General features: G+C 37.4%; 1 protein-coding gene across 5 annotated transcripts in view; it reads left to right on the plus strand.

Annotated features, from left to right (window-relative positions):
- The first annotated feature begins 1,159 nt into the window (after nt 1–1,159).
- The window catches only part of sik3 (SIK family kinase 3), a 249,474-nt gene continuing 222,677 nt past the window's right edge, over nt 1,160–27,956 (plus strand). For 2 of the 5 annotated variants that reach the window (XM_069894969.1, XM_069894971.1), the window contains exon 1: nt 1,160–1,412. In XM_069894969.1, the coding sequence (XP_069751070.1) occupies nt 1,248–1,412 (165 nt within the window). In that variant the 5' untranslated portion in view covers nt 1,160–1,247. The remainder of the gene's footprint in view (nt 1,413–27,956) is intronic. The other 3 variants (XM_069894972.1, XM_069894976.1, XM_069894970.1) reach the window with 3 other exon arrangements.

Genomic DNA, 27,956 nt, shown 5'->3' on the forward strand with positions numbered 1-27,956 from the left:
CCTCCACAAAAAGATTTTTGAGAAGTTTCTGGGATTGTTGGAAGGTTCCATTTTAACTGGCTGTTGCCAGTTGGCCACTGTAAATAGGCTTTGTGAAATTAGATAAATCATGGGTTTAGTTCATGATGTTTGTCTGATGCTAATAAACCAGTATTTATTACTCCTTTCCATTTGTCCAGAGGGTATTAAGAGACAACCATGTAATCTGAAGTTATGTATGGGGATGGTGGTGGGGAAGGTTTTTTTTGCCTCAAGGTTGTTACAGAACCGGCTGGGTATTTAATAACAATTCAAAAGCATGGTTATATTCTGCTGCTAGCCTGTAATCATTCAGATTTATTGAATTTTGTTATACAAGCAGTCACAATGGGATTTGAACTCATATCCCCGTGGCAGTTCGATTGAATGGTAACACTGGTTGAAAAAGCTTGAGACTTTTGGAGGAAAGAGAGTGGAGGAAGAAAATTGTTTCATGAAGACTGCAACTTCCAAAATAAAAGCAGTGCACAAAAAGGCCTCTTAATGTTTGAAATAATTAAGGGTGGACAGCTTTCACTGAAAACAATCCATTTTTCTTTGGCGGCATGAGGTGAACCGAAATGTTCTTCCGGCAGACTGTTTTTTTGCTCCAGTTTTTGAGTTGCTGATGCATTTGCTACGTCCAGCATTTTCTCATTTGAATCACATCTGTAAAAAAAAACGTTTTATTTTCGATTACAATCTGTAGAAAAGCATAATCATTGTTGCAGTTCGTTGAAGGTACATCAAAAAAGATGAAAGGTCATCTTGAAACATATCTCAGTCATCTGTTTATCTTGTTGAACATTAACAGCTTTTTGGGAATTTTACTTAATTTTCCAGCCACTGAAGTAGTTTGCATTTTGCTCCTCACAAATGGAGCAAGAATTGTTGAGTTATTTTAATTTTGTCAAGGGTAGCAGAAATTGCATTTGAATAAGAGGTTCACGCTCTCTCAGTGCAGTGACAATTCTGCAGACAATCAGCTCTCAGCGATGGTGCGTGTGACCAGTCTTATCGGAAATAACCTTCAGGACACTCGCCTCATTTGCATTGACGTCAGCACTCCCAGGCTCATCGCTCCGCCAGAAGTCACGTGATCGAGGGCGCTGGGGACGGGGTGGAAACGAGGGAGCGCGCGCGATCGCGCCCCCGCGAAGCCCCGCCTCCCCCTCCCCGCTCGGCTCGTGCGCGGCCACACGGCCGCCCCCGTTGGTGTTTTCGACAAGATGGCGTCCGGCGGTGCAGCGAGGAACGGCAGCCTTCCTCAGCCCTCGCCGCCGCCGCACAAAACCGGGTCGGCCAGGATCGGTTACTACGAGATCGAGAGAACCATCGGCAAAGGCAACTTCGCCGTGGTCAAGCTGGCCACTCACATCGTCACCAAGGCTAAAGTAACGTATCCCCCTTTCGCCAGCTTCTCGGTGTATCTACTATGTAACGACGTGGGGTTTTGTGTCCCGTCCCCCCCATTTCCTCTCCACCGAATCATGGCCCCCTTCTTGCCGTTGAAAGTTTGCCGCGGATTCGGGTCGGTTTGCTGACCGAGGCGGCCGATTTTCGGGTGAAGCCACTTGGATTTGACAGCTGTCACTAGTCCAGTCAGGGCAGGAAGGTCGGTCTCCCTCCCTCCCCGCCTTCCTTCCACCCTTTTGGGAAGAAAAGCCCCACAACTTGGACTTTAATGACCACGGAGATATCCTGTTTTGTTTCCCCTCTGCTCGTCGGAGGTGTCTTGATTCAGTGTTCGGCCGGAGGGGGTCAGGGCAGGCCGGGCCGGAGCTGTCAACTCGGCCTGCCCTCAGCTTCATGGCCCGTCAGTCGCCAATGGGGTTCTCCTTCCATGAGAAGTTTGTCTTTCCAGAAGTGCTTGTAGCTCAGGATCTTAAACCCTTCCTCAAGTAACTAAACCACGCACTGCATGAACATTCTGCGCTCAACGCGTAGAGTTCAATGCTCACTCATTTCCAGTGGGTGAAATGAACTGAACCGAAAGCTTCACCAACATTGTCAGGGATTGAAGTAAAACTCGAAAGTCGGCAGATACTGTGATTGAAGTAAAAACTTAGCAGGTCAAACCGTGTAGTTTATAGGAGTTAAAGATACATAACCAACGTTCTGAGCCCTTCATCAAGGTATGAGCAAAACGCAGGCAGGGGCCTCTGTCAAAAAATCTGGAGAAAAGGGAAAAATGGGAGGGGGAGGAGCACAGACCAACAGATAAGATGTATTAATTGGTTGTGATAAGAGGTTAGGAGAGAGGAAAAGTGAGAATTGATTGGTGGAGAAGGGAAGCAGGGTAAAATGCAGAAGTCTGCAGACACGATGATTGAAGTAAATACACAATGCTGGAGAAACCCAGCTCGTGGACTTCATATCGCAACTATGCACAACCAACTTTTCGGTCTTGAGCCCTTCATCAAGCCATGTACCCAAAGGAAACTCAGGAGGTCAAGCAGTGTTCTTTGTAAAGATACGTAACCAATGTTTTGGGCTTGAGCCCTTCAACAAAGTGTGAGTAAATGTTGACAGGTGCTGGGGTTTGGGCACCTGCCTACCTTGATGAAGGGCTCAAGCCTGAAACGTGAGTTATGTATTTTTATCTTTGCTCTGTAAATTATTGTTTGACCTGCTAAATTTCTCAAGCATTGTCAGGGATTGACCAGATTAGAATATTTTTTGTAGTTTATTTACTGTTTCTGTACACTGATCATTCCTGATCTACTATAATTAATGATTTTTAAAGCTGATATGAGCATACTCAGTTTAATTAAAAGTATGGTTACAGTACTTTATTACTCACATGGAAAAAATGTGTTTACCTATTATAAACAAAGTGAGATTGAAATTGCATGGATACCTTTCTTGTAATTGCTAAGTGTGGGGTATATTAATCATAAAATGTTTGTTAAAATGAAAGTTTAGATTTGCTGAACATATTTAATGGAAAATCTAGCGCTAAGAGTTTGCGAATGAGGAGAAGGCCATACATTTGTCAGTTGATGTGCATTAATATACTTGCTAAATTTAAGGTGAAAAGTCAGTTTTAATTCAATATTTATTCTTGTCTTGTTTAATAACAGTGTGCCAGAGGAATTATTTGTCATTTTAAGGTGATTTAAGTAGTTTTCAGTTGTGTTTGTATGGATCAGTGCACTTTTTCAATACAGTGCAATTGCATCTGCCCTTTAAAAGGTACAAATTTGGATGCACTGTTTTAATGCCATCAATATTTTTATGTGTTACATTTTTATTTGGTACTGAGGCAGATTCTTTTTAAAGTAATTCTGATTGAAGTAATTATCTGCATATGAACCAATGATAAAATACAATTTAATCACATTAATTTCATTCGTCATAATTGCTGATGTTATTGGATGTTGCAGATTTTAATCTAGAAAATCCTTTTATGTTTGGATAAAAGGAGAACTGATTCATTTACACTTTTCTTTGAGTTAATCTTAGTCAACTATTTTTGAAATGCCCTTTGAAAAAAATGTGCTGTGCTATGATGACTGACGTACACTTGTATATTAAGCACCAAGGTTTGTATTTCTATGCTAGGAATTCTTTGCACAATTGTTGAATGTGTTGTCGTTGCCCAACTGTGCTTTTGCTGCTTACTAACTGTAGACACTCCTGCATGAAAGTCTCTGCATTGTACTGCAGAAAGATATTAATTCCTGATGCTGTTCACACCATTTTTACCATTACAGGGTAGTTTCTAGACAGATTTGCAGAATCTGGCAAATGTCAAAAATAAAAATGGAAGAGAATTGCTGTTTTCAGACAGTTTCTGTTCTTTATGTCTGTAATATTTTAATTTGGCAAACCAATCAAACCACAGTAATTAATTCAGAGCAAATACAGTATACTAACCACAAATACTCTATATATTGTTATTACTTAATGTTGATTGATCAGTGATGCTAATTCATGGTACAGCGATATGTTTGAACTTTATAGCATTTGCTCTTTTCAGTGCTTGCTTTTTAATTCAGAATTTATTTGGATTTCATATAAGACAATTTTATGACAAAGCACTGATGGATTTTCTTCACATCCTCATCCTACATCCCCATAATTTGGTCCTTTTCTTTCCAGCATTGTGCAACACCTTGTGACTGACTGACCAGGCACATGACGTACTTTAGTTTTCTGCCTCTGTTGGTGTGCACTTGGCTATGAAGATGTGAAAGTGACTCAAAGTACATCATCTGCCTTTTCTTTAGGGGAATCTTATTAATATGGTATTTCCAAATCGAGTTTATTGTTTATTATTATTTTCAATTTTTGTACAGAAATGCCATTGTATTGATGATTTATGAGCAGTAAAACTCTGATTATCCAAAATCGGATTCTCCAAAATCCTCAGTTATCTGGAACCCTTGGGCTCCCGGCACGAACGGGGGCTTGGTGGGGAGGTGTCAGTGATTGGCGATGGCCAGCATTTTTTTTTTGTGTGAGAATTAAATATTATTTTAATGCTTAAAAAGACATACATTGTTGTTTGTTAATGTTTAAACATCGTTACAAGTGATTTGCTGTTGCTACTGGACTGTTTTTAAAAAATGACCGGTTCTCCAAACAAACCTTTTATCTGAAATAGGCCCAGTCCTGACCATTCTGGATAATCAAAGTTCTACTGTATTTCTATATATGTGATATCAAGAAGCTGTTTTATTTTTGTCTACGCTATATTTTTTCTTCTTGGTATGTCACTGTGAGACGAGTTGTCTAGCCTTGTTTTCCCTAGGTGGGAAGAGTGAGGAGATGGTCTAAATTACAACTGTAATCAAGGTGATTCTGAGAATTGGCTTCCTTGAAATGTACTTTTCTAATTCAGGAAAAGGATCCGTGTGAGGGTTTTGTCCCCCGTCGGCCATGAGGTGGGACGTCCATTTTATGACAATGCCAAGACATAATTTTCTTTTAATTCTGTGGAAGTGGAATGAAAGCCAATGAAATATTGTGGTATTCTTTTGAGAGAATGTTGATGCAATGTTGACTTTGATTTATGCTGACAAAAGAGTTTGCCTGAAAGATTTTAGAGGCGCACTCAATACGATGGAACACTTGAAAACAGGGAGGGAACAATTTGCCAAACATTTGAATTGGTGTGTTTTTATTTCAGTGATATTCATTCATTTTAGTAATTTTTAATATATGTGAGTCAGATACATGAAAATTCTAGACGATGAATTATTTAATTTATTAAGAGGTATCACAAGTTTTAAAGTGGTGATAAAGTGTAGAGATATTACAGCTCTCTAGTTCATAGGGAAATAAATGCATAGGAGTGATAGTTTATCATAAATAATATTTCACTCAAATACATTTTTCATGCTCATCATTCACAATTGTTTTTGTCCTACAGAATTGAATTAACCATAATTTGAATTGATAACTTTTACTTCAAAGTAGATTTCACTGCAAATGAAAAATGTAGTGTAATATTAGTACAGAGTAAAGACCATAAGACATAGGAGCAGAAATTGGCTATTCAGTCCATCGAGTCTGCCCCATCATTAAATCATTAGCTGATCCATTTTCCCATTCGGCCCCACTGCCTGGTCTTCTCCCTATAACCTTTGATGCCCTGGCTAATCAAGACCTATAAATCTTTGCCTAAAATACACCCAATGATTCGGCCTCCACAACAAATTCCACACATTTACCACCCTCTGGATAAAGAAATTGTTCTGTATCTCTGTTCTAAGCGGACACCCTTCAGTCCTGAAGTTGTGCCCTCTTGTCCTAGTCTCTCTTGTATAATCGCTTAACAATATTTATAAAGGACATAATTGTTTTTAAATCTGTTCTTTTGGGTCAAATTCATTGTCCAAGAATATCTAAAGCTGTGATTGCTTTCATATAATCCATTTGAACACCAGTAATTGCATAATCATGGGCTTTTCTAGCAATCTCAAAGGGGAATAAAAATGTGACCTGAAAAGTCAGTTTCATTTTTTTTTAAATTCAGCGGTTAGCAGAATTCTTTGTTATATTAGAACTAGAGCAATAGGCTATTTATTTAGCCCTTTGAACCCACTCTCTCATTCCTAAAGATCCTAGCTGATCTACTTCAACATAATTTTCTTGCATTATCCCCATGTTCCATATTTCCCTTAATGTACATAAATCTATCAGATTTTTGGAGTGCGAATTCCTAGATTCAGGATTCTCATTTCAATCTTTTATGGCCTAATCCTTGTTCTGGGTCTTTAAACCTAATTAACCAATCACCTGTGTGAGATCTTAATCACAAGTCTTCTGAAAGTTCAAATACAGACCATCCACTAGTTTCTCCCTTATGTTTTCTCTTTGTCACTGCAAAAGATTGGAATAGATGATTTAAATGTGTTTTTTCTTTCAAAAATCTGTACTCTATGTGCACAATTCTATTAGTGTTTTCAAGATAATCTGTTATTACACCTTTTGCAATAATAGATTTTGGCATTTTCCCTACTGATATTGGGCTTAATCAGCTGGTACTTCACTATTTTCTCTTTCCTTTATCTAAATAATGAGATCACATTTGCCACCCTCCAAATTCTACTTCCCTCCAAATTGCAGAATCCTAAGAATTTTAGAACTGATAATCAGGGTGTTCATTGTCTATATAGCAACACCATTAAAACTCTGGATTGTAGTTCATCATGTCCATGGGATTTATTAGAATAGAATAGAACATACAGCACTGTACTGGCCCTTCAGCCCTCAATGTTGTGCCGACCTATATAATTCCTTTTTTTAAAACAAATACAAAACCCTCCCGGTAATCCTTGGTTTTCCTTCCATCCATGTACCTGTCAAGGCATTCCAGGCACCCACAACTCTCTGTGCTTTTTTAAAAAAAACACCCCTGATGCCACCCATAAACTTCCCTCCTTCACTTTGTACACAGATCCTCTAGTGTTTGCTATTCCTGCCCTGGGAAGCAGGCACTGGCTGTGCACCCTGTCAATGCATCTCACAATCTTATAGACTTCTATTAAGTCTTTTGTCATCCTTCTATTGCTCCAAAGAGAAAAGTCTCAGCTCTGCTAACCTTGCCTCATAAGACTTATTTTCCAATCCAGGTAACATCCTAGTAAAGCTCTCCACAGCTTCCACATCCTTCAAGTTCTACCAACTTCTTTGGTACTTTTTCCCACTAATAATTTTTTGAATCCCTTATTGCTGGACTCTTGGAATTTGATATTTTTGTCTTCTATGAAGATGGACATAAATTAGTTACATAATTCCTCTGCTCATAATTCCTTATTACTCATTTTAAATGTTCTCATCTTTGTGTGTAAGTGAGCCACCTTTTCCTTGCTAGAATTTTCCTCTTTATATATTTAAAATAATTTTAATCTTCACAAGATTGAAGGTGGTAAATAAATAAGTTATTCTATTTCTTTGATAATAATCTTGCCAAAGTTGGTGAAAGTAGGCTTTGCAGTAATTTTGCAGGTTTCCGTTAAGATAATAATAATACCAATCCACACCATGCTCTTAAAATTTAGAGCTGTTCGTACTTGTCCATAATTATGATCTGTGCTATTGTTATAATCTTTATTCATTTAGTCAGAAATGCATACTATTTGGAGCCAGTCTGCTTACCTCTCTGTTTCCAGGGAAACAACTGCAGTTCCTGCATCATTACTGATCTGACTCTGACATCACACTCTCTGTGGTTGTGCACCTAGGAACAGCATGTGCTTGTGATTTTTTTTATTGTTAAGGGAGAACAAGAATTACAAATAGGCGGGAATGGAATACAGCAGCAGCAGATTCGGGAAAGTGAGGCATAAGGCATAGTATAGGCTGTGTGAATGTATTGCACAAATTGAGGATGTCTTGTAGTTTTAAAGAAATTTAAATATTTCTGATGATTGAAATCCACAGAAATTTTCTTGTAATTGTGTGTCTGTGCTGGCATTTATGTTCAACAGAATTTGAAAATGAAAACACAAAAATATGCAAACTCATTATTTCTAAACAATCCTTGCAGTCTTATGGGCTAATAGAATAATTACATTCATTTTATGCTTACTGATTAAACCTAACTTGATTACTGTATGTCCTACCTTCCTCATGAGATGTTGCACAATCCAGTGACACAGTCTTGATTATGTCTTACTTGAGCTGAATTCCTTCAGAACAGGATTTGAGAAGACTGAAGCTGTCTTTTAGACTAACATCTATGTTTCAAGTTTTGACTTGATCTCTCTCATTACTGTGTAATCTATGTTGTTCATCATCCTGCTGTGCTGCTTTTTTCACATCCATTCTATTATTGTCAATGGACCATTAATATTTGACTCCATCCCTTCTTCATGTCCTCTGCTACCAAAATCATAATCTGCCCTTTTATCACCTGAAATCTTGGCTTCTCATCACCATCCTCAGCAAGTTATGATTCATTTTTACTTTCACTGTCTACATCTTCAGTCATGTTTCCATTATGCTACTGTCAATATTCTAACCTTGTCAATACTTTTAAATCTTTTCACAACCATATTCACATTCTCTGGTGACATCACTTTGCCCCTGTATGAACTCTGTGCTATTCCAAAACCAAATCACATATTGCTTTCTCTCTTCTTGTGTTGCAGGTTTTTTTTCAGCTATTATGCCTCTTCTCTTCAGACTGTCATGCCAGCACAACCTATATTTTGTTTTCAGGTCTTCTCAGATCCTTCCTTGCGATTTCAGCCATTTATTGTTTTTACAAAGCTATTTCAATATTTGAGGAGAACTTTGGAAATGCCAGTCTATGTTGTTAAAAATCTTTCTTGCTCCAAGGAAAGAGCTTGGACAACGTGACAAGAGATTACATAAAATAATAGGAATAGGATAATTTATATTGTATAGAATTTCTGTAATCCTACCGCAATGGATTATGTATTCCACCAGGTCAGTAAAATTAATATTTAGATTTAACTAATTTTCAGATAATTTCCTGCAATTTGTGTGCTAATTGGATTATTGTGGTTTGTAAATCACAATGCAATTTAGTTTTTGTGAGATATAATATCACAATAGGTTTTCTAACTCCAGTAAAAGTTCTCCATTCTGCTGAAAATTACATTTTGTTCTGTATGGAAACTCTAATTATAGTTTGTAACATGGAGAAATAAGTGTAAGGACTTGCAACTACATAAACTACATGCAATTTCGTTTCACAACATGTTATGCCAAATTCATTTTATTTATGGAATAATAATCTGATCCTATAAACTTTTTCTCAGCAGATTGGTTGGGTTTGGACAGTAAGGGAATATTGTATTGACATTTGGTTGCGTTATTATAGAATGGATGAGTTATGAGTACAATGACATGCGCATGAGTACAATGTAAAGATGCAACAAAATTCTTGCTTACTGCAGCCAAGCAAAATGTAAGGTACATTAACGACAATAATCATAATGTGCCATGAGACAACATAAGATTATAAATAGAAAAGAATTGATGAATACCATTGCAATATGTACAAAAAATGTGGTTTCAATGGTGCAACAGGCCTTTTGGTGTTCCTGGAGTAGGTTAATGGTTAGGGTAGTACGGATGGGAATCCTTTATGATTTTGGCTGTTTTCTTGAGGCTGTGTCTAACATTGATTGATGGATGGAAGGAAAGCTGGTGCTCATGATGGACTTGCCAGATTTGCTACTTTCTACAGCCTTCTACGTTTCTAGGCACTTGAGTTTCCAAATTTGACAACATCAGAATCTCTCCGGATTTTTTAGAAATAGAAGCTTTGGTGTGTCTTCTTCACACTTGCCTAATGTGCTGACTCCAGGAGAGGTCATCCAAAGTGTGGATTCCTAGGAACTAACACTCTCCATTTCCATTCTCTCCAATGTAGATGGGTGCATGGTTCCTCCACTTCCCTTTCCTAACGTTCACAGACAACTCCTTGGTCTTGCTGATGTTGAGAGCAAGGTTGTTGTTCTTTCACCACATATTGAGATTCTTAATCTCCATCCTGTGACTGACTTGTCATTATTTGTTATTCAGACAGCAACAGTAGTGTTGTCATTGAATTTATAGATCGATTTGGAGCCAAACCTGGCTAGGTGATTATGGATAATGTCATGATGCACAAAGTAACATTTTTAACATTGGTCATTTTGGAAAAATCTGCTGGCCTTTTCTATCCAGACATTTTTCATTTCCTATAATGAACTCATTGGAACAGAGGACCCTTAATGTGTTTGTACTTGTTAGTTCTGTTTGTAATGTCAATGTTGGAATGCATTAAGCTCTGTGAACCATGTAAAGATTGTCATCTACTCTCCAGTAACCTAATCCATGACAATAGAGTTGTCCAAATCATAAAGCATTTTATGAGCCATAAGTTATTTTGATCTTTGGTTGGATAAGTAGCCTTTGTGCACTCCACATTACCAGGGGCACAGCATTTAATTTTAGTTTTCAAATTATTGCATTAAATCTTTCTATGTTTGAGAAATTTGATCATGTGAATGTACACAAACTATTATAAGGTTATCTTTAGTTATAGTCTTGGAAGTTTATTTTGTGTAGCTGGCAATCCTCCACCAGTTGGCATAGAGGGACTAAATTTACTTTTGGCAATGGATTTCTGCATAGATTTGCTGTTTGATCATTCCTTTGCACTCTAATGTAACATTTGAGGACATAAATCACTTAGAAGTAAAGCTACTTAAATCAGTTTCACGGTGAATGTGGTAAAGAGTTATAGGATAATAATCCATGATAAATGTATTTTCATGTTTATCATTGAGTATTGTAGCTTCTCTATGACAGGTTCGAGATGTGTAGAATTTCAAAGTAAAAATTTCTTATTAAATAATGCATTTGGATTTTTAGATCAGAACTCTATATTGTTGTTAAATGATTATTATAAAATTATAGCAAAAGTAATATCAAATAGAATTAATGATGATCTTCCTGAATTGATAAATATGTTTTGCTGAACATAGACAAACTTCAGAATATATAGTAAGGTTATTAAGCATAATTCATTTAGCACAAAAGAAAAAGGACTTAAGTATAGCAGTGGCTTTAGATGCAGAAAAAGGTTTTGATAGATTGGAATGGGATTTTTTAATTTAAAGTTTTGAGTAAATTTAGTTTTGGATTGTATTTTATAAATTGGATTAAAACTCTATTTAAAAATCCTAAGGCTAAAGTAATAACTAATGGACAGGTTTCTCAGTCATTTAATTTAACCAGATTGAGTAGACAGGGATGTCCTTTATCACCAACTTTGTTTGCTTTGGCTATGGAACCCCTTGCACAAAGGATTCAAACTGATCAACAATTGAAAGGATTTGTAATCAATCAGACTGAACATAAGATTAGTTTATTCGCAGATGATGTGTTAGTGTATTTAACTCAGCCACGATTATCATTACCTATACTTTATAAACAGTTGATAGAACATGGAAATGTTTCAGGATATAAAATAAATTAGGACAAAAGTGAGGTAATGGAATTGGTACAGGAGGATAACTCACAATGTCGAAAAGATATTCAATTTAAATGGACAGGGAAGATTAAATATGTACTGATATTTATGCTGATATGCTGGATGAGGTTCCCACCCTGGATGAGACATATAAGGCAATCGAACAACTGAAAAGTGGCAAAGCAGCAGGTATGGATGGAATCCCCCCAGAAGTCTGGAAGGCTGGCGGCAAAACTCTGCATGCCAAACTGCATGAGTTTTTCAAGCTTTGTTGGGACCAAGGTAAACTGCCTCAGGATCTTCGTGATGCCACCATCATCACCCTGTACAAAAACAAAGGCGAGAAATCAGACTGCTCAAACTACAGGGGAATCACGTTGCTCTCCATTGCAGGCAAAATCTTCGCTAGGATTCTACTAAATAGAATAATACCTAGTGTCGCCGAGAATATTCTCCCAGAATCACAGTGCGGCTTTCGCGCAAACAGAGGAACCACTGACATGGTCTTTGCCCTCAGACAGCTCCAAGAAAAGTGCAGAGAACAAAACAAAGGACTCTACATCACCTTTGTTGACCTCACCAAAGCCTTCGACACCGTGAGCAGGAAAGGGCTTTGGCAAATACTAGAGCGCATCGGATGTCCCCCAAAGTTCCTCAACATGATTATCCAACTGCACGAAAACCAACAAGGTCGGGTCAGATACAGCAATGAGCTCTCTGAACCCTTCTCCATTAACAATGGCGTGAAGCAAGGCTGTGTTCTCGCACCAACCCTCTTTTCAATCTTCTTCAGCATGATGCTGAACCAAGCCATGAAAGACCCCAACAATGAAGACGCTGTTTACATCCGGTACCGCACGGATGGCAGTCTCTTCAATCTGAGGCGCCTGCAAGCTCACACCAAGACACAAGAGAAACTTGTCCGTGAACTACTCTTTGCAGATGATGCCGCTTTAGTTGCCCATTCAGAGCCAGCTCTTCAGCGCTTGACGTCCTGCTTTGCGGAAACTGCCAAAATGTTTGGCCTGGAAGTCAGCCTGAAGAAAACTGAGGTCCTCCATCAGCCAGCTCCCCACCATGACTACCAGCCCCCCCACATCTCCATCGGGCACACAAAACTCAAAACGGTCAACCAGTTTACCTATCTCGGCTGCACCATTTCATCAGATGCAAGGATCGACAATGAGATAGACAACAGACTCGCCAAGGCAAATAGCGCCTTTGGAAGACTACACAAAAGAGTCTGGAAAAACAACCAACTGAAAAACCTCACAAAGATAAGCGTATACAGAGCCGTTGTCATACCCACACTCCTGTTCGGCTCCGAATCATGGGTCCTCTACCGGCACCACCTACGGCTCCTAGAACGCTTCCACCAGCGTTTTCTCCGCTCCATCCTCAACATCCATTGGAGCGCTCACACCCCTAACGTCGAGGTACTCGAGATGGCAGAGGTCGACAGCATCGAGTCCACGCTGCTGAAGATCCAGCTGCGCTGGATGGGTCACGTCTCCAGAATGGAGGACCATCGCCTTCCCAAGATCGTATTATATGGCGAGCTCTCCACTGGCCACCGTGACAGAGGTGCACCAAAGAAAAGGTACAAGGACTGCCTAAAGAAATCGCTTGGTGCCTGCCACATTGACCACCGCCAGTGGGCTGATAACGCCTCAAACCGTGCATCTTGGCGCCTCACAGTTTGGCGGGCAGCAGCCTCAGTTGAAGAAGACCGCAGAGCCCACCTCACTGACAAAAGGCAAAGGAGGAAAAACCCAACACCCAACCCCAACCAACCAATTTTCCCTTGCAACCACTGCAATCGTGTCTGCCTGTCCCGCATCGGACTGGTCAGCCACAAACGAGCCTGCAGCTGACGTGGACTTTTTACCCCCTCCATAAATCTTCGTCCGCGAAGTCAAGCCAAAGAAAGATAATAATTTGAAAAATTTATACAAATTAAATTATATAATTATATTCCATTATTTAAGAAAATATATGAAGATGTAAAATGTGGGTAAATTTACCTATTACTTTAATTGGAAGAGTCAATTGTATTAGGAAGAGTCATGTCCTAGACTTTCCTACTGTGGGAAACAACATTCAAAATGTTTTGGTGAGATCACTCCTCATTCTCCTAAATTCCATCAAGATTCCAGATCCATTTGGATCTAGGTATTTTCAGTTTTTTCCCCATTTAAAAAAAATTGTTTGCACTTTTATTTTTTTCCAACAAAAGTGTATGATCGAACACTTTCTGACATTGTATTTTATTTACTACTTTTCTGCCCATTTTTGTAATCTAAGTCCTTCTGTAGCCTCCCTGTTTCCTCAACACTACCTGCTCCTCCACCTACCTTTGTATCATCTGCAAACTTGGCCACAAAGCCATTCATTCCATAATCCAAATCATTAATATACAACATAAAAATAAGCATCCCAAACACCAACCCCTGTGGAACACCACTAGCAACTGACAGCCAACCAGATTATGATCCCTGTATTTCGACCCTCTGCTTTCTACCAATTAGCTAATGCTCTACCCGTGCTAGTATGTCTCTTGTTATTATCATGGGCTTTTGTTAAGAAGCCTCATCTGTGGTTCCTTGTCAAATGCCATCTCAAAATCCAAATACACAACATTCATAATCAGAATTTATTGTCATGAACAAGTCACAAAATTCGGTGTCCTGCGGCAGCATCATGGTGCAAACATTCATATAAACAACTTTTACAACAATAAATTAAAAAAAAAGTGCACAAAAAGTAAAGCAGTGGTACCAGAGTGAAAAGCACATGACCTGGGTGGTGGGGGTCTTTGAGGATAGAGGCTACTTTATTAAAACACTGCTTCTTGTAGATGTCCTCGATGGAGTGAAGGCTGGTGCCTGTAATGTTGCAGCCTCTGGAGTTTTTTCTTGTCCTGAAGGTTTATGCCTCCATACCAGTCAGCGATGCACCAGCCAGAATGTTCTCCATGGTAAACCAATAGAAGTGGTGACATACTGCATCTCCCTTATCCAGCCTGCTTGTCAGTCCTTCAAAGATTTCCACTCGGTTTCCCTTATGCTGGCTTTGTCCTATCCTGTCATGTATCTCCAAGTACTCAGTAATCTAATTCTTTACAATTATCTCCTGCATCCAGCACTTAAGTAAGGCCAACCGGCCTATAATTTCCTTTCAGTTGCCTCACTCTTTTCTTGAATTGTGGCATGGCATGACATTTGCGTTTTTTTTTAATTTCCCCCTCCCCCAACCCCACTCCATGCCAGAATCTGTGAATTCCTGAAAGATCATTGTGGAATTCTGTTAACATTAGCTCTGTTGATCACGGTTGGCATAGTGGATAGCGCAACGCCTTTATAGTGCCAGCAATCGGGACTGGGGTTCAAATCCCACGCTGTCTGTAAGGAGTTTGTATGTTCTCTCCATGTCTGCATGAGTTCCCCCTGGGGCTTCAGTTTTCTCCCATCATTTGATACTGAGGGTGTAGGTAAATTGGGTGGCACGGACTCGTGGGCTGAAATGGCTTGTTACCGTGCTGTATGTCTAAATTAAAAAATTTAAATTTTGTTTTGTTGACTTCAGTTTCATTTTTGCATCACAGTAATGGAAAGAAAATGGTTGTACATTTATCATCAATAGATGTAGAATGAGGCAATGATTTTACAGTCCATGAGCGCTTGAATCTGAAATTGTTTCACACTGACAGTCTTGGGAATGTAAATTAGTTTTGAGAACCAAATTTAATGGGAGATCTGATCTTCCAGGTACAGTGACAGTTCATTTAGTTTTAGAGTTTGACATGTCTTTACTCTGAAGTTGATTGCAGCATTGGAGTGAAATTGAACTCCTTGGCACATATTATTCTTAGGCATATTTTCTCATTTCATCATTGTTGGATCAATATTCTGAGATTTCCTATCCATCACTAGGAAGACATTAGTTTAAAAAGGAGAACTGTAGGTAATTAAAGATGATAAAAGATACTATATTCATGTTCACCGAACAAATTTAATAATAAATCATATTTAAAAGATTACTTTGATTTCTAATTGTAATAGTTGTCCCATTTCAGTATGCATTGATAAATTAACAGGATGGTCTTTTTCTAAGTCTTGCAACCCCTGCTGAGAACTGGGATCTTCAGCAGTCCAAATACTAGCAGCCTTATTGTACTCCTTGGTATGTGGTAGAAGTGACCTAACTTTTTGTTCTTGGGGAAATATGGAGGTCTTGAAATCTTCATTAGAGTGCAGAGTCATTAAGAATTATGCAAAAAGAAATACAAGGACAGATGAGAGCTCTCTGATGTAGTTAGCAATACCAACTGTATGCTAAAGAGTCCAAAATTAATCGCATTACCTCTTAAAAATCCAATATACTCCACTTTAAATGTTTATCCACATTTTCCCTAAAAGATATCTCAACCACTGGTTGCTGTAAAATTTTCGATCTTCTACTTTATGATTTCTTAATAACCTTGCGGCCTTGGTGAAAATCTTCAATTGATGACACTAGGTCAGTGGTTCATTTAGTGTTTTAACATTTTGATTTTTCTTTTAGATTTCTCTGCTTTGATAATAGATCCAAGAACTCAAGTTTGTCCTTATAATATAGTTTCCTACCTCTTACTGTCAATCTGATTAATCTATTGTTTATTACAACTTTGATGTCCTATTTTTAAGAAACCTCAAAGCTACACATTTTTAACAGTAGTCAAAGCAATGTTTTTTGCATCTTTATTATTTCTTCTAGTGATATGCCTTATTAATCTTTAGAACATTATTAAAATGTACTTTTCTGATAGTTCTTAGTTGCAGGAATATATATGCACAGCCTCCTTTGAAGAAGACCGCAGAGCCCACCTCACTGACAAAAGGCAAAGGAGGAAAAACCCAACACCCAACCCCAACCAACCAAAAAATATGCACTGCTGAGGAAGAAATTTATCCTCTTGTACTCACTAAATGTGCACAATTTCAGGTGTTGACTTATTGGAACTGAACTTCAGAAGTAGAGTTCACTTGTTTGTGTTGTATTATTGCACACATAGAACAGAAAGGAATATGTTTGCAGAACATGCTTTATTTAAAATGCATCATATTAACAGCATTGGCAAAATTCAGAGCTGAAATTTTACATATTGTTCTTTATTCTTTCCTAATGTTGGCATACTCTGACTACTCAGTTACCTTATTTGACTAAACATTATAGGCCTTTTCAGACTGTGGGTGAGCAGTGAGCCTATTTGGACCCAGGTGAAATTCTCGGGAAGGCAGGACCTCCTGCCTGGGTCTTTCACATGTGGATCAATTCCCTGGAATTTGCCCTCCCTGGCAATTTGAGGGGTCCTGCCCCCACCGATGATGTGTTCCGCATGAGGCTACTTTAATCAGAGTTCTCAGGATCTTGGAATTGGACCTTTATGTCGCTCCCCATTGTTCATTCAAACTGACTTTCACTGATATGCAAACTGGATATGGGGTGTTTATTTCACCATCATTTTAGCATGTGTGTTTAAAGCATTTCTTTACTCAGTTCTCCCATTGGCTTTGAATGAGATTCATATTTGGTGATGTGGTCCAAACATTTAATGAGATGCTCCCCTCTCCCTCTCCCTCTCTCCCCCCCTCCCCCACCAAAACCCCGGCCACTGTCACCGCCCCCCCCACCCCGGCTTTGGCATTTTGTGACGGCAGCACAATGCAGGATCAATGTTCAACTTCATTACCCATAATCCCTCACGCAGCTGGAACCATTCTGGGAAATGCAGGCCAAATGTAGGGCCGCTGACCTGGGTAATTTTCTGAGGCTGACATTTTCACACTGCTGGTTCACTGTAGGGTCCTCGGGAAAATTTCCCGGGAATTCCATTTTACATGGTGGTATGAAAAGGCTTATTGTCACAGACAAGTATATTCCAGTTACCATGCTTCTTTGTCCATATATTTCAAGAAGGAGTCACTGGACACCTTGGCTGGTGTTTCCATTTAAAAAAAATCAGCAATACAGTACTTGTATCATTTACATTTCATAATGTTGCTTCCTTTGAGATGAGGGATTGAACTGGAGACCATTCTGATAGTCTAGATTAATCACATGTCAGCACCTACCAGAATAAAGTCTTTCTTTTCTCAATTGCTCTGCTATTTATTTGATGAATGGAAAACCTTAGGAGATGATGAAACACCAGTCTGCATTCCTCATCTCTCAGTATTTTTGGAGTTGGAAACCAAACTTTTGATTTTATCTCTATCACTCACACAATTTATCTTTGTTCTGACACGTTTCACTTTTTTGTGTGAGTTGAAACAACAGCTTTAAACTTCAAATAACTTGTTTGAAATGATATGGATGTGGACAAAAGTATGAGAGGCCTGAGTGACGTTGCTGCATTTTGTTACACCAATAAATTAAGTTTTAATTTTTAAATAGAATTTCGTTAGGAGATTAAAACTAGTGAAGTAGAAACAATAGTTGAAGTAGAGTGCATATTTTGAAAATATTGCAAAAGTGCACAAAAATTATACCTGAGAATTTCTTAACAGTTAAGTTGGTATTCATTATTGAAATGTGGTTCAAAGAGATTAGAGAGGGCATTTTGTGAATGTAGTATTGATGATTTTCATGCTTATCTGTTCATTATAATAATGGCTGGTGTTTAATTTCATGCTAACCTTTTAGGTAAATTTAGAGATCGTTTAAGATTCCTTTATTCTTGTGTTAATATTACATGAAATTGACTTTAGTCTTCCATAATGTGGGCAAAGATTTGTCATCAGCACAAATTGCCTGGTGTCCCTTGCAGTCAGAGAAAGAAGCAAAAGAGAGTCCCCCCCAGAGTTAAGGAGTAAAAATGAAAGTCCGAAGACACTGTGGTTGAAGTAAAAACACAATGCTGGAGAAACTCAGCAGGTCAAATAGTGTCCTTTATATAGCAAAGATAAAAATACATAACTGACGTTTCAGGCTTAAGGCCTTCATCAAGCCCTTGATGAAAGCTTGTCCAAAAGGTTAGTATGTATTTTTATTTTTGTTATATAAAGGATACTGTTCGACCTGCTAAGTTTCTCCAGCATTGTGTTTTTACGTGCCTTCAGAGCAACTGAGTGTCCATGGATTCCCTCTAGTGCACCCACAGCCTCTGCAACCACACAGACTTTAGTTCAAACCATTGGCAACCTGAGCTCCAGATCCAAATTGAGCAAATGTAATTTTCTAACTATTTTAGTTGTGAAAGAAAACAGCCAGCCTCACATTAACTGACATACCTCACAATTTAAACCTGTTATATGGCCCAGTGTTTTAGTTGGTCTTTTAACATGCATTGCATTGAATGAGCTAAGGACTGGATGTGCCACTTCTCTGACAATATCTTGGATGTTTTGGTGTCATTGGGGGCAGAGGTGGTGTCATTGCAAGGGCAGGGGGCATTCATATTGAGAGTTGTGGTCATTGTTGAAGCTAAGTAAACTCCTTCAATGTATCTGTCAGAGAGACTTAACCAAAAAAAAAACAGGCAAGATGTATTTCTCTTAAAAAGTACAGAAATAAGTTGATTTGCTTCTTTAAGTTAGGGTCTCCTTTCCTGTGCATTGACCATATTGTTTCTTGTCATTTGTGACAATGCATTGCATGATGTTTATATAACTGCTCTGTCCAACATATTTTTATGGATATGTTCTTAATGGGCATGGATGTACAAGATCTAAAGTTTTAATTTTCTGAAAATGATGTTTAACTTATAGACCCAAAGTCTTTGTCTCATATGCATGATGCAATGAAAGAAAATCTTGACATGGATTTGGGTGATTATATAGTTGTACCCCTGTATGAAGATGATGAAATGGATTGAATATTTGCATATAGTTGAGAAAGAGCAGAGGTTTGTAGCATTTTTTTTGAAGAGAAAGATTATGGTGAGAAAGAAATGTGGGATTGCACCTAATGACATTGTAATTTGTTGTAATATGTAATATTGGTTGAAGGATGATAATTGTGTGGTTTGAGATTCGGGTGTAAGGGAATTGAGGGCTTAGGAAGATGCTCTCCTTGTAGAGGAACATGATAATGTTGAGCATGAGAGGGTACCAGCCAATGAGTGATCCTGGCTGATATAAATGTATGAGAATTTTGAGGGGAATTGTGGAGGGTAAAATAGTACAGCTGAGATGTTCTTGCTGGTCATACTGAGCTGAGATAAAGCAGTTTTAGTTCTCTCTGCATTTAATGCTGAAAGGCAGAATGGGGGAAACGGAAGAAAGGAATTGGATGTTGGTTTTAATAGGTTCCTGAAAGAAAAGAAAGAAGTGTTTTTGAATTTTCTGATACTAGTCTTTGAAACAAATCATACAATTAAACAGATGTGTGGCTTGATTCAGATGTGACAGTAACACTTGAGTTCAAATAGTATTATTGTTGTAGCACAAGTTTTATGGTGAAAAACATCTTATCATAGAACTAGTTTGATATTGACTAATCAGTTTCTATGTAGTAATATGTTCTAGGTGATGTCTTTTCCTACAATTTTAATTAATTGACAATATATTATTTATTATTTACTTTCTGAAGTTCAGGCAACATTCTCTGCACGATATTCCTTGGTCCCTAATTTCATTACACATATAATTTTGATATTTGGGTGCTGAACACTGAATCTGCAGTGTCAGAGATGCTATTTTAGAATGAGACGTATGCAGTTACGTGGATTTTTAAAGCCCTATGTTACCAACCATGTGAAGAGAATTTTGAGGTACTCTGGTCACATTTTATTCTTTAACTAATGCAACTAAAAACAGCTCAGTGGTCAGAGCACTTCCTCACTAGGGCCTCAATTCTATGAAAGCTGCTGGAAAAAGTGGCCAATCTATGTCTTCCTTATGGTAGATAAAGTTAAAGAATTGCATGTAGGTTACGTTTTAAAATGTTGTATTATGTGACAATAATGGAACCTTTAGCTTTATTATCGCTCCACTTGAATGCTTTTTCCCCCTCATTGAAAACACGAATAAAGTGGATCAATAAATATGCCGATATTTTATTTACAGTTTTAATTTCCTCTCTAGTTGTTATCTTTAATTTAATTGTTACATCCCACAACATCCATCATTTTCTAAGCATATGCTATATGGTGATCATCGTAGTTGCTCAGAAGTCTGTAGCTCTAGATTACTGATACAGGATATTTTGTTCCTGAGGAGAAAATAACTCACTTTTTGCCACACGCTGATAAGTTGCTATGTGGATGGGGAGAAATGGTCATAGAATTTTGTAATTTTAACAGTTTATTCGTCTGAGTAATTCCTGTCTTTTGTGCATGTGTGGGTTTAACAACAGTAAAAGATTGAATTTGGCAATTTTATAAGGAAGGTCAGTGGACATAGGTTTAACTTAGCTAGTAGTAGGATTGGAATGAGATGCACAGCCAATTAATAACATTTTGCGTGATATTAGAATGACAAATAGGGAAAGGAACTCTTTAAGCAGGATGAGAAGGTGACTGGCCTGTCCATGTATGTAGTTTTTAAACTGCTAATTTGTATTGGTTTCCTTAATCAAAATGGGTATATACACATACTGTGTATACCTGTGTAATAGATGAATTTTGTGGATCAATTTTTAGGATAAATTTTTGGGTGTCAACTATTACATGCATATTACTTTTAACCCAAATGATCAATGAACCAAAGACACTGTCATAATTTGACTGAGTGCATTATTTTTAATTTATTTTTGTAAGGTGGTTTATATAAATGTTTGCACTGTGACGCTGCCACAAAACAATGAATTTTGTGACTTGTTCATGACGATGAACTCTGATTTGGATTCTGACAGCGGTAAGCACCTGCATTGTTCGACATGTAGGGAACGCTGATGATGGGTGGGCAGCCAGGACTGGGTGGTAAGTCCCCATTCAGATTGCCAGGAGTTTGGATAGACAGATGGTCAGGCCTAGGCAAGAGTTCATGGTCAGGGTATTGGAAGATCAGATGGGCGGGCAGCTGGGGCCTAGGCGGGAGTCTGCGGTCGGGGTGTCAGGAGCTCAGATGGGTTGGCAACTGAGGCATTTGGAGCTTGGATGGGAGGGCAGCCTTGGCACAGGAGAGAGTCCCCGATTGGGGCGACGGAAACTCTGGTGGGCAGGAGGCATGGGCTTAGGTGAGAGACGGTAGCCTGGGCTTTGGGAGCTTGGATGGTTGAGCAGCCTGGGCCTAAGCAAGAGTCAGTTTGTGGTTGCCACACATGCCACAATCATGCAATCACAAGCCACATCCACCAACACAACCATTGTGAGCACCGGCTCATACAATTCTTGTCTCAGCCAACATATTTCCAAGAGCCGCACATTATATGTCAAAGAGCCGCATGTGGCTTGTGAGCTGTGGTTTGACCATCCTTGATATCGACTGTGTTCCCAATCTACACTGCTTAACTCCTCCATGATTTTCTCTACAACCATTTCTGGTGAAGCATTTTGGCCTGAAAGATTGGCTATCTATTGCCTTACGTGGATGCTGCCTGACCCGCTGAGTTCCTCCAGCATTTTGCGTATTACTCTAAGTCCTCTCTTGTCCTGTTGCAGTTTTACATTCTAAAACTCTCCTCCATTTCTTTTTCTTCTTTCTTTTTTTGGGGTAGTTTAGTGTTGGGTTGGGATAGGGATGGGGGTGGGGATGGGGGTGGGTTTTTTTATGGGATTAAAATATGTATTGCATTATATTTTGTATGTATCATTTATTATTGATTATAAATAAAGTTTAAAAAAAAAGTATAAAATTCCCCCACGACCACTGCCATTCCATTCTTGCATATATCAAATATTTCTTGGAGAACATGAAAGGAAAATAAAATATCACCACTGGGGTAGATGGGGTCTGGAATTCTTGGCCTGAAAGGGTGGTGAAAGCAGAAATCATCATTATGTTTATAAATCTTTAGATGTAGACACAGTGTCAGCAATAACAATAACCATCAATTTTTTATCTGCAGATTCACATACTCTGCCCAAAGCTCCTGAGGCACCAAAAATGGAATGCTTATATGTATTTATGAAGTAGGTAGAGTGTGGTTTGGGTTTAAAGGCAGAACCTGAGTTTGAGTATGGGCCAGCTGAAATGCTTTTGATATAACTTTGATATAATATTTGGCCTTAGTAGTAATGTTGTGGGCCCAGAGGACCCCCAAAACCCAGCAGCAATAGAAATTCACCAAGACAAATGGTTACTTAACAAAAGTAACTTTTAATTATCTTTAAACATGAAAACAGGATCAAACTATATTACTATTAACTTAACCCCCTTCTTAATTCTAAGTGCACGTGTATGTAATGTGCCTGTAAGTTCAGAAAAGTTCTTTGATTCACAGTCCAATCTCACTCCTCCAAGTTCACGGCATCAGGCAGTTCTTATACTGTGCACAGAATTTAACATTTATGGATCTTCACCAGGCTTTGGTGCTTGAAAGGTAAATGGGTACCGCTCAGGAATGTTCTTGTTGGTTTTCAGAGAGAAATTTGTTGTTCATTGGACACAAACTGATTCCTTTCAATCAGTCATGTCAGTGTCTTGCGTAAGAAACTTGCCCCATCAGGGTTTTCCATATGATAACCTCTTTCTTTCAGGTCACCACAGAGTTCCTTTTCTGTTTCCCTTATTTCATGTGAAACATTATACAGCCAGCCATCTCCTCTTGTATGGAGCACAAGGGCTTTGAACATGCTGAACTAAGAATTCATAACACATCTTCAAAATAAGGTTTTTCCACAAGCTTGCCAGCTTGTCCTGTTCCAGTCCCAGCTACTGCTGATGACCTGTAGGACTGAAATCTCTCTCTCTCTTTCTCTCTGTTGCTTTCCAAAACAATAATCCATTACTCCGCACAATGTCCAATTAACACTACTTTTGAAGTCTCTATAGGCATTCTTCAAAGTTTTTGCAAAAGCACTCGGAGCCTAGACTGTCTGGCTTGAGCCAAGCTCTTGCATTTTAAATGAGATCTGTTTTGAAGTGTTTGTATTTGTTTGTGATCTACACTATAAAAAAACCTGTCACAATTTATCTCTTTTTAAAACATATCTATATACAATATGAAATATAACATAATCTGTCATAGTATTTACATTTTTTGTTATTTGTTCCCTCCTTCCTTGAATAATAAGGTTTTGGGGTACTTGAAGCAACTGTTGGACTTCAGATTAGGTCTGAAAGATGGGATTAAGTTGAGGAGTTACTTTATGACCATCATGGCTTCATTCTTCTTGTAAATTTTATAAGATGTTGTTCTGTGACAGGTTGGTGCAGTATTTAATTTTGTTCATTGAGTAATTTACAATATTTACAATTTAGGACATCTAATCAAATTAGATGCTAAATAAAGAATACATAGAATATTTATAATATTTTCAACATTGAATTCCAGTAAACAAATTATAGATTGTTTCAATTCTTGTGCATTGGTAACTGTTTCTCTGATTGGCTTTAGTTTGCAAGAATATTAAAGTGTGAATTAATAGTGAAGACTTGCTCGATTGAATATTTGCTTATCTGGACCTAGCAGTCTTCAGCCACCAGTGATAATCACCTTTAATTGAATGCATAGATTCTGAAGGGACTAGGTGGAGAAAGGGGAAAGACCTGTGTCCCTAAACAAATGGGTCCAAACCCATCAGGCATAAGTTGAAGGATTGGAAGGCAGATGATGAGCCAATTAATGAAATTTTATCCACAGTAAAATGAGTAGAGAAAAGAATTCTAAAATAGATAAAAGAAATAATGCTCATCCCAAACTTCATAAAAAGCCTGTAGAGGTTCAGGTGAGAATTAATGGTACAGGTATGGTCTGTACTGTGATTTTTTTTTCCATAACGTGAAGCTGCGTCATTTGCACATGCATCAGAAACTGAGAACACAAGTACCGTGATAATAAGTTTTATTCTGTATTCTAGATTTTTTGAGTAGTGATTTGTTAATTCTGTAAGGTTAAACTTCCATTATCCGAATAGAAGTAATGCTGTGGTTGCCTGTGTGACCATGTGTGAGAATCACAACAAATCTTGTAATATTTTTAAACTCCTAAAGCTAAAACTATTTAGAAAATTGTTGCATTATAACAACATCATAAATGATTGAACAATCTCAAAATTATATGCAATTGCTGTGGCTTCTAAAATTGTTCTGATTTATTTTGGCAGATAATTTCTCTTCTTTCCTGTGAAATTACTAGTGATGCTAAGTAGTATTTTACTTCAACTGTGAAAAAATGTTTGTGAATGATATTCACACTTTTTTGAATTAGTAAGTACTGTATTGAGTCAGAATATTATTTAATATTGATTTTTTTTTCTCTTTCAAAAAGCTAATTAAAGATTCATAAAATGAGAGTCTGGCAGCAAAATAAGTCTGAATGCAGTACAATTCTGGCCTCTGGTCTAGAATTCCCCCTGGCTGAACTTGCTAGATTTAACAACATCACTGAAGTGTGGATGTCACTTCTGATCATAGATGATTATCTGTAGTGAAAAGAAAAGACCTTATCTATTTATAAATGACCAAAATGATCTTATGGTCAAGTACGCTAGTTAGGATTTCTGATTATGTTGGTTAGGGCTTTATTAATGTACAAATTCACAGTATTGTGAAGTGGTTTTTAAACTAAAGACATTTTGAAGAGGTGTAAATAATCTGGAATGCATTAATTGAGGAAATCATTTAAAGCATCAAATTATGGGGGAAAAATAAAGTATGGCCTATAACTCTTTTTTCTATATAGATTTGCATGATCTGCTGCATCTTAGAATCAATTTTCTGAAAAGGATTTGTGCAGAATTTCTTCTAGAGCTTGAAGATAGAAGTGAAACTAATAAAACCTAAAAGTGTAATTGTAAGATTCTATTACCAATCTCTTGGAGATTTGTCAAGAAATTGATATATAGTATTCTGTTAGAAAATGTATTAGCAATGTATTTTATGATGTTATGCATTTAAAGAATTTAGTAATTCATTGTTGTGACCTGATCAGACCCAAAGAAGAAAAGAACATTAGGTTCTTGATGGAGCCACTACATAATTATCTCATTCAAATATACTGGAAGAATATGGAATGAGTAATAATGCTGAGAATTATCATAATTAGAGTGGGGGAATTTGTAACTAAATCTGGGAAAGACAGGGAAATGGAAATTAGGTTACAAAGGATTGGAAAAATAGACTTTTTTTTTAAAGAAACCCATCAACAATTGATATCTCAGATTCTACATAGTTATGGTTGATATTAAGTATTAGAGCAGTTAATTAGATAAAGGACTGATAATCCAGATTTATTTAAGTGTCCTCAAATAACTCCAAAATAGATTTCTTGTGCAGGAACAGCCATTTTACAATTTTCTTTTTAAAATATATTTATTGATATAAATTATAAAGTGTGCTACAAGAAAGGAATTTTTTTTTTTACAATAATGATCATAAGTACACATTCCAAAATACTCTCAAGGTAATAAAATAGTACATAACACGAGAAAAAATGATAAAAATAAATACATTTCAAAACCCCTTCCCCTAAACAAGGTTGAAGATTAACATTCATAAATCCAAGTGGCACAGTCTTAGAGATGGACAAAATTCCAGATTAATACTAAATCTTAAGATTATGGTAGCAGTCCAAGAACGAACCCCATATCATTTGAAATTTAATATTTGGTTAGTAACCGCATGTCTAATTTTTACCAAATTTAAACAAGACATAATATTCCTTAGCCGTTGTGCATGTGTAGATGGAGTATTATCTTTCCATTTAATCAAAATTGCACATCTGGCCATGAATGAAGTATAAGATAAAATGTGGCATTGCATTGAAGTTAGTAACACATCATCTTCTCGGAGTATTCCAATAAGAGTAATTAAAAGGGTAGATTCCAATTTTAAATTTAAAATCACTGATAATGTTTGAAAACTTCCAAAAATTTTCTAAACCAGGGCAGGTCCAAAATATATCAATTAAGGAAGCATCACCTGTTTTACATATATCACATCAGGGATTTATGTCCAAATAAAATTGAGACAATTTTAGTGTAGACATATATGCTCTGTGAACCACTTTAAATTGCAGCAGACAATGCCGTTCACAAAGTAATGTAGTGTTAGTCATTTTAAAAATAGAGTTCCAACCTCATTGGACAGTGAAAGGTTTAAATCCTGACAAATCATCCAATTTGTCATTAATAAGAGATATTAATTCTTTATATGGAGGTTGTAGTTTAAAAAATGTTTCAAGAATATTCGCCTTGGGAGTCCCTGGAAAATCAGGAATCTGAGATTGAACAAAATGTCTAATGTGTAAATATCTTAAAAAAATGAGCTTTTGATAAGTTTAATTTTACAACCAATTGTTCAAAAGATGCAAAATTGTTGTCAATAAAAAAGGTCATTAAAACATTTAATACCCAATCTGTGCCAATCATTTAAGGCAGAGTCTTGCAAAGAAGGTTGAAAGGCATAATTGGATTTAATAGGACAAGCAAGAGAAAAGCTCTGAAATCCAAAAAAACCTCTAAATTGTGCCCTAATGCTCAAACTGTGTCTAACGACCAGATTGTCAGTTAGCTTGTACAAAGAAGAGGATAAAGAAGACCCAAGAATTGCCAACATTGAAATATTCTTAGTAAAATTAATTTTATTTCTACCCAAGTGGGGTGGTCAACTTGGTTATCAAATTGTAATAAAAGAATCAAGTTACGTATATGACAGCCCAATAATAAAACCATCATTCCTTTTAGATTTTTGAAGATGAACTTTATTCAAGCTGTGGTATATAAGAAGATAAAAGAATGAAGTGAATAAAAAAAAAAATTTAGGAATTAAAATTGGTATAGATTGGAAAAGGTACAGAAATTTACATAAAATATTCATTTTAAAATAATTAATACAACCATTCATAGAAATAGGTATCTCATTAAAGATAATTTAACATGTTTAAATAAAGTAGAAAATGTTTCCTTAAAAATATGTTAAAAACTCTTTGTAATTGCAATATCAAAATAAGTAAATTGATCCTTTGTAATGGGCCAGGTCAGCTCTGCACACAACGGGCAGAATCGCCGTAGTGAACAGCAAGTATGGCAGAGCAAAGGGGATTTCCCCCCACCATGCAAAAGTTACAGGCTGCAGGAGTGCATTGTCAGGGGAACGGCCATGCCTCACAGCAGCATTATGATATCACTCCCGTGAGCCTGTCGCCTCCCCTAAAAAGGAAAACGCGTGGTTTGAATAAATGGTAGTTACTAGTTTACTTGCTTGGTGTGGACAACATTTATTTCAGTAGGTCTGCCTTTAGCAGTGCTGCACCCTCACAGTTTTAAATGGAAAATTAAAATACCTTGGAATATGCGGATTCAGCTTATACCCTGAAAAATAACTAAATTAAGATAGCAAAGATAGCATGAATGGTAAAGAAGTACATATCTGGAATAGATATAAAAAGCAATAGATCATCTGTGTATAGG

This window comes from Narcine bancroftii, chromosome 8 (genome assembly GCF_036971445.1).
Source record: "Narcine bancroftii isolate sNarBan1 chromosome 8, sNarBan1.hap1, whole genome shotgun sequence".
Classification (NCBI taxonomy): Eukaryota; Metazoa; Chordata; class Chondrichthyes; order Torpediniformes; family Narcinidae; genus Narcine; species Narcine bancroftii.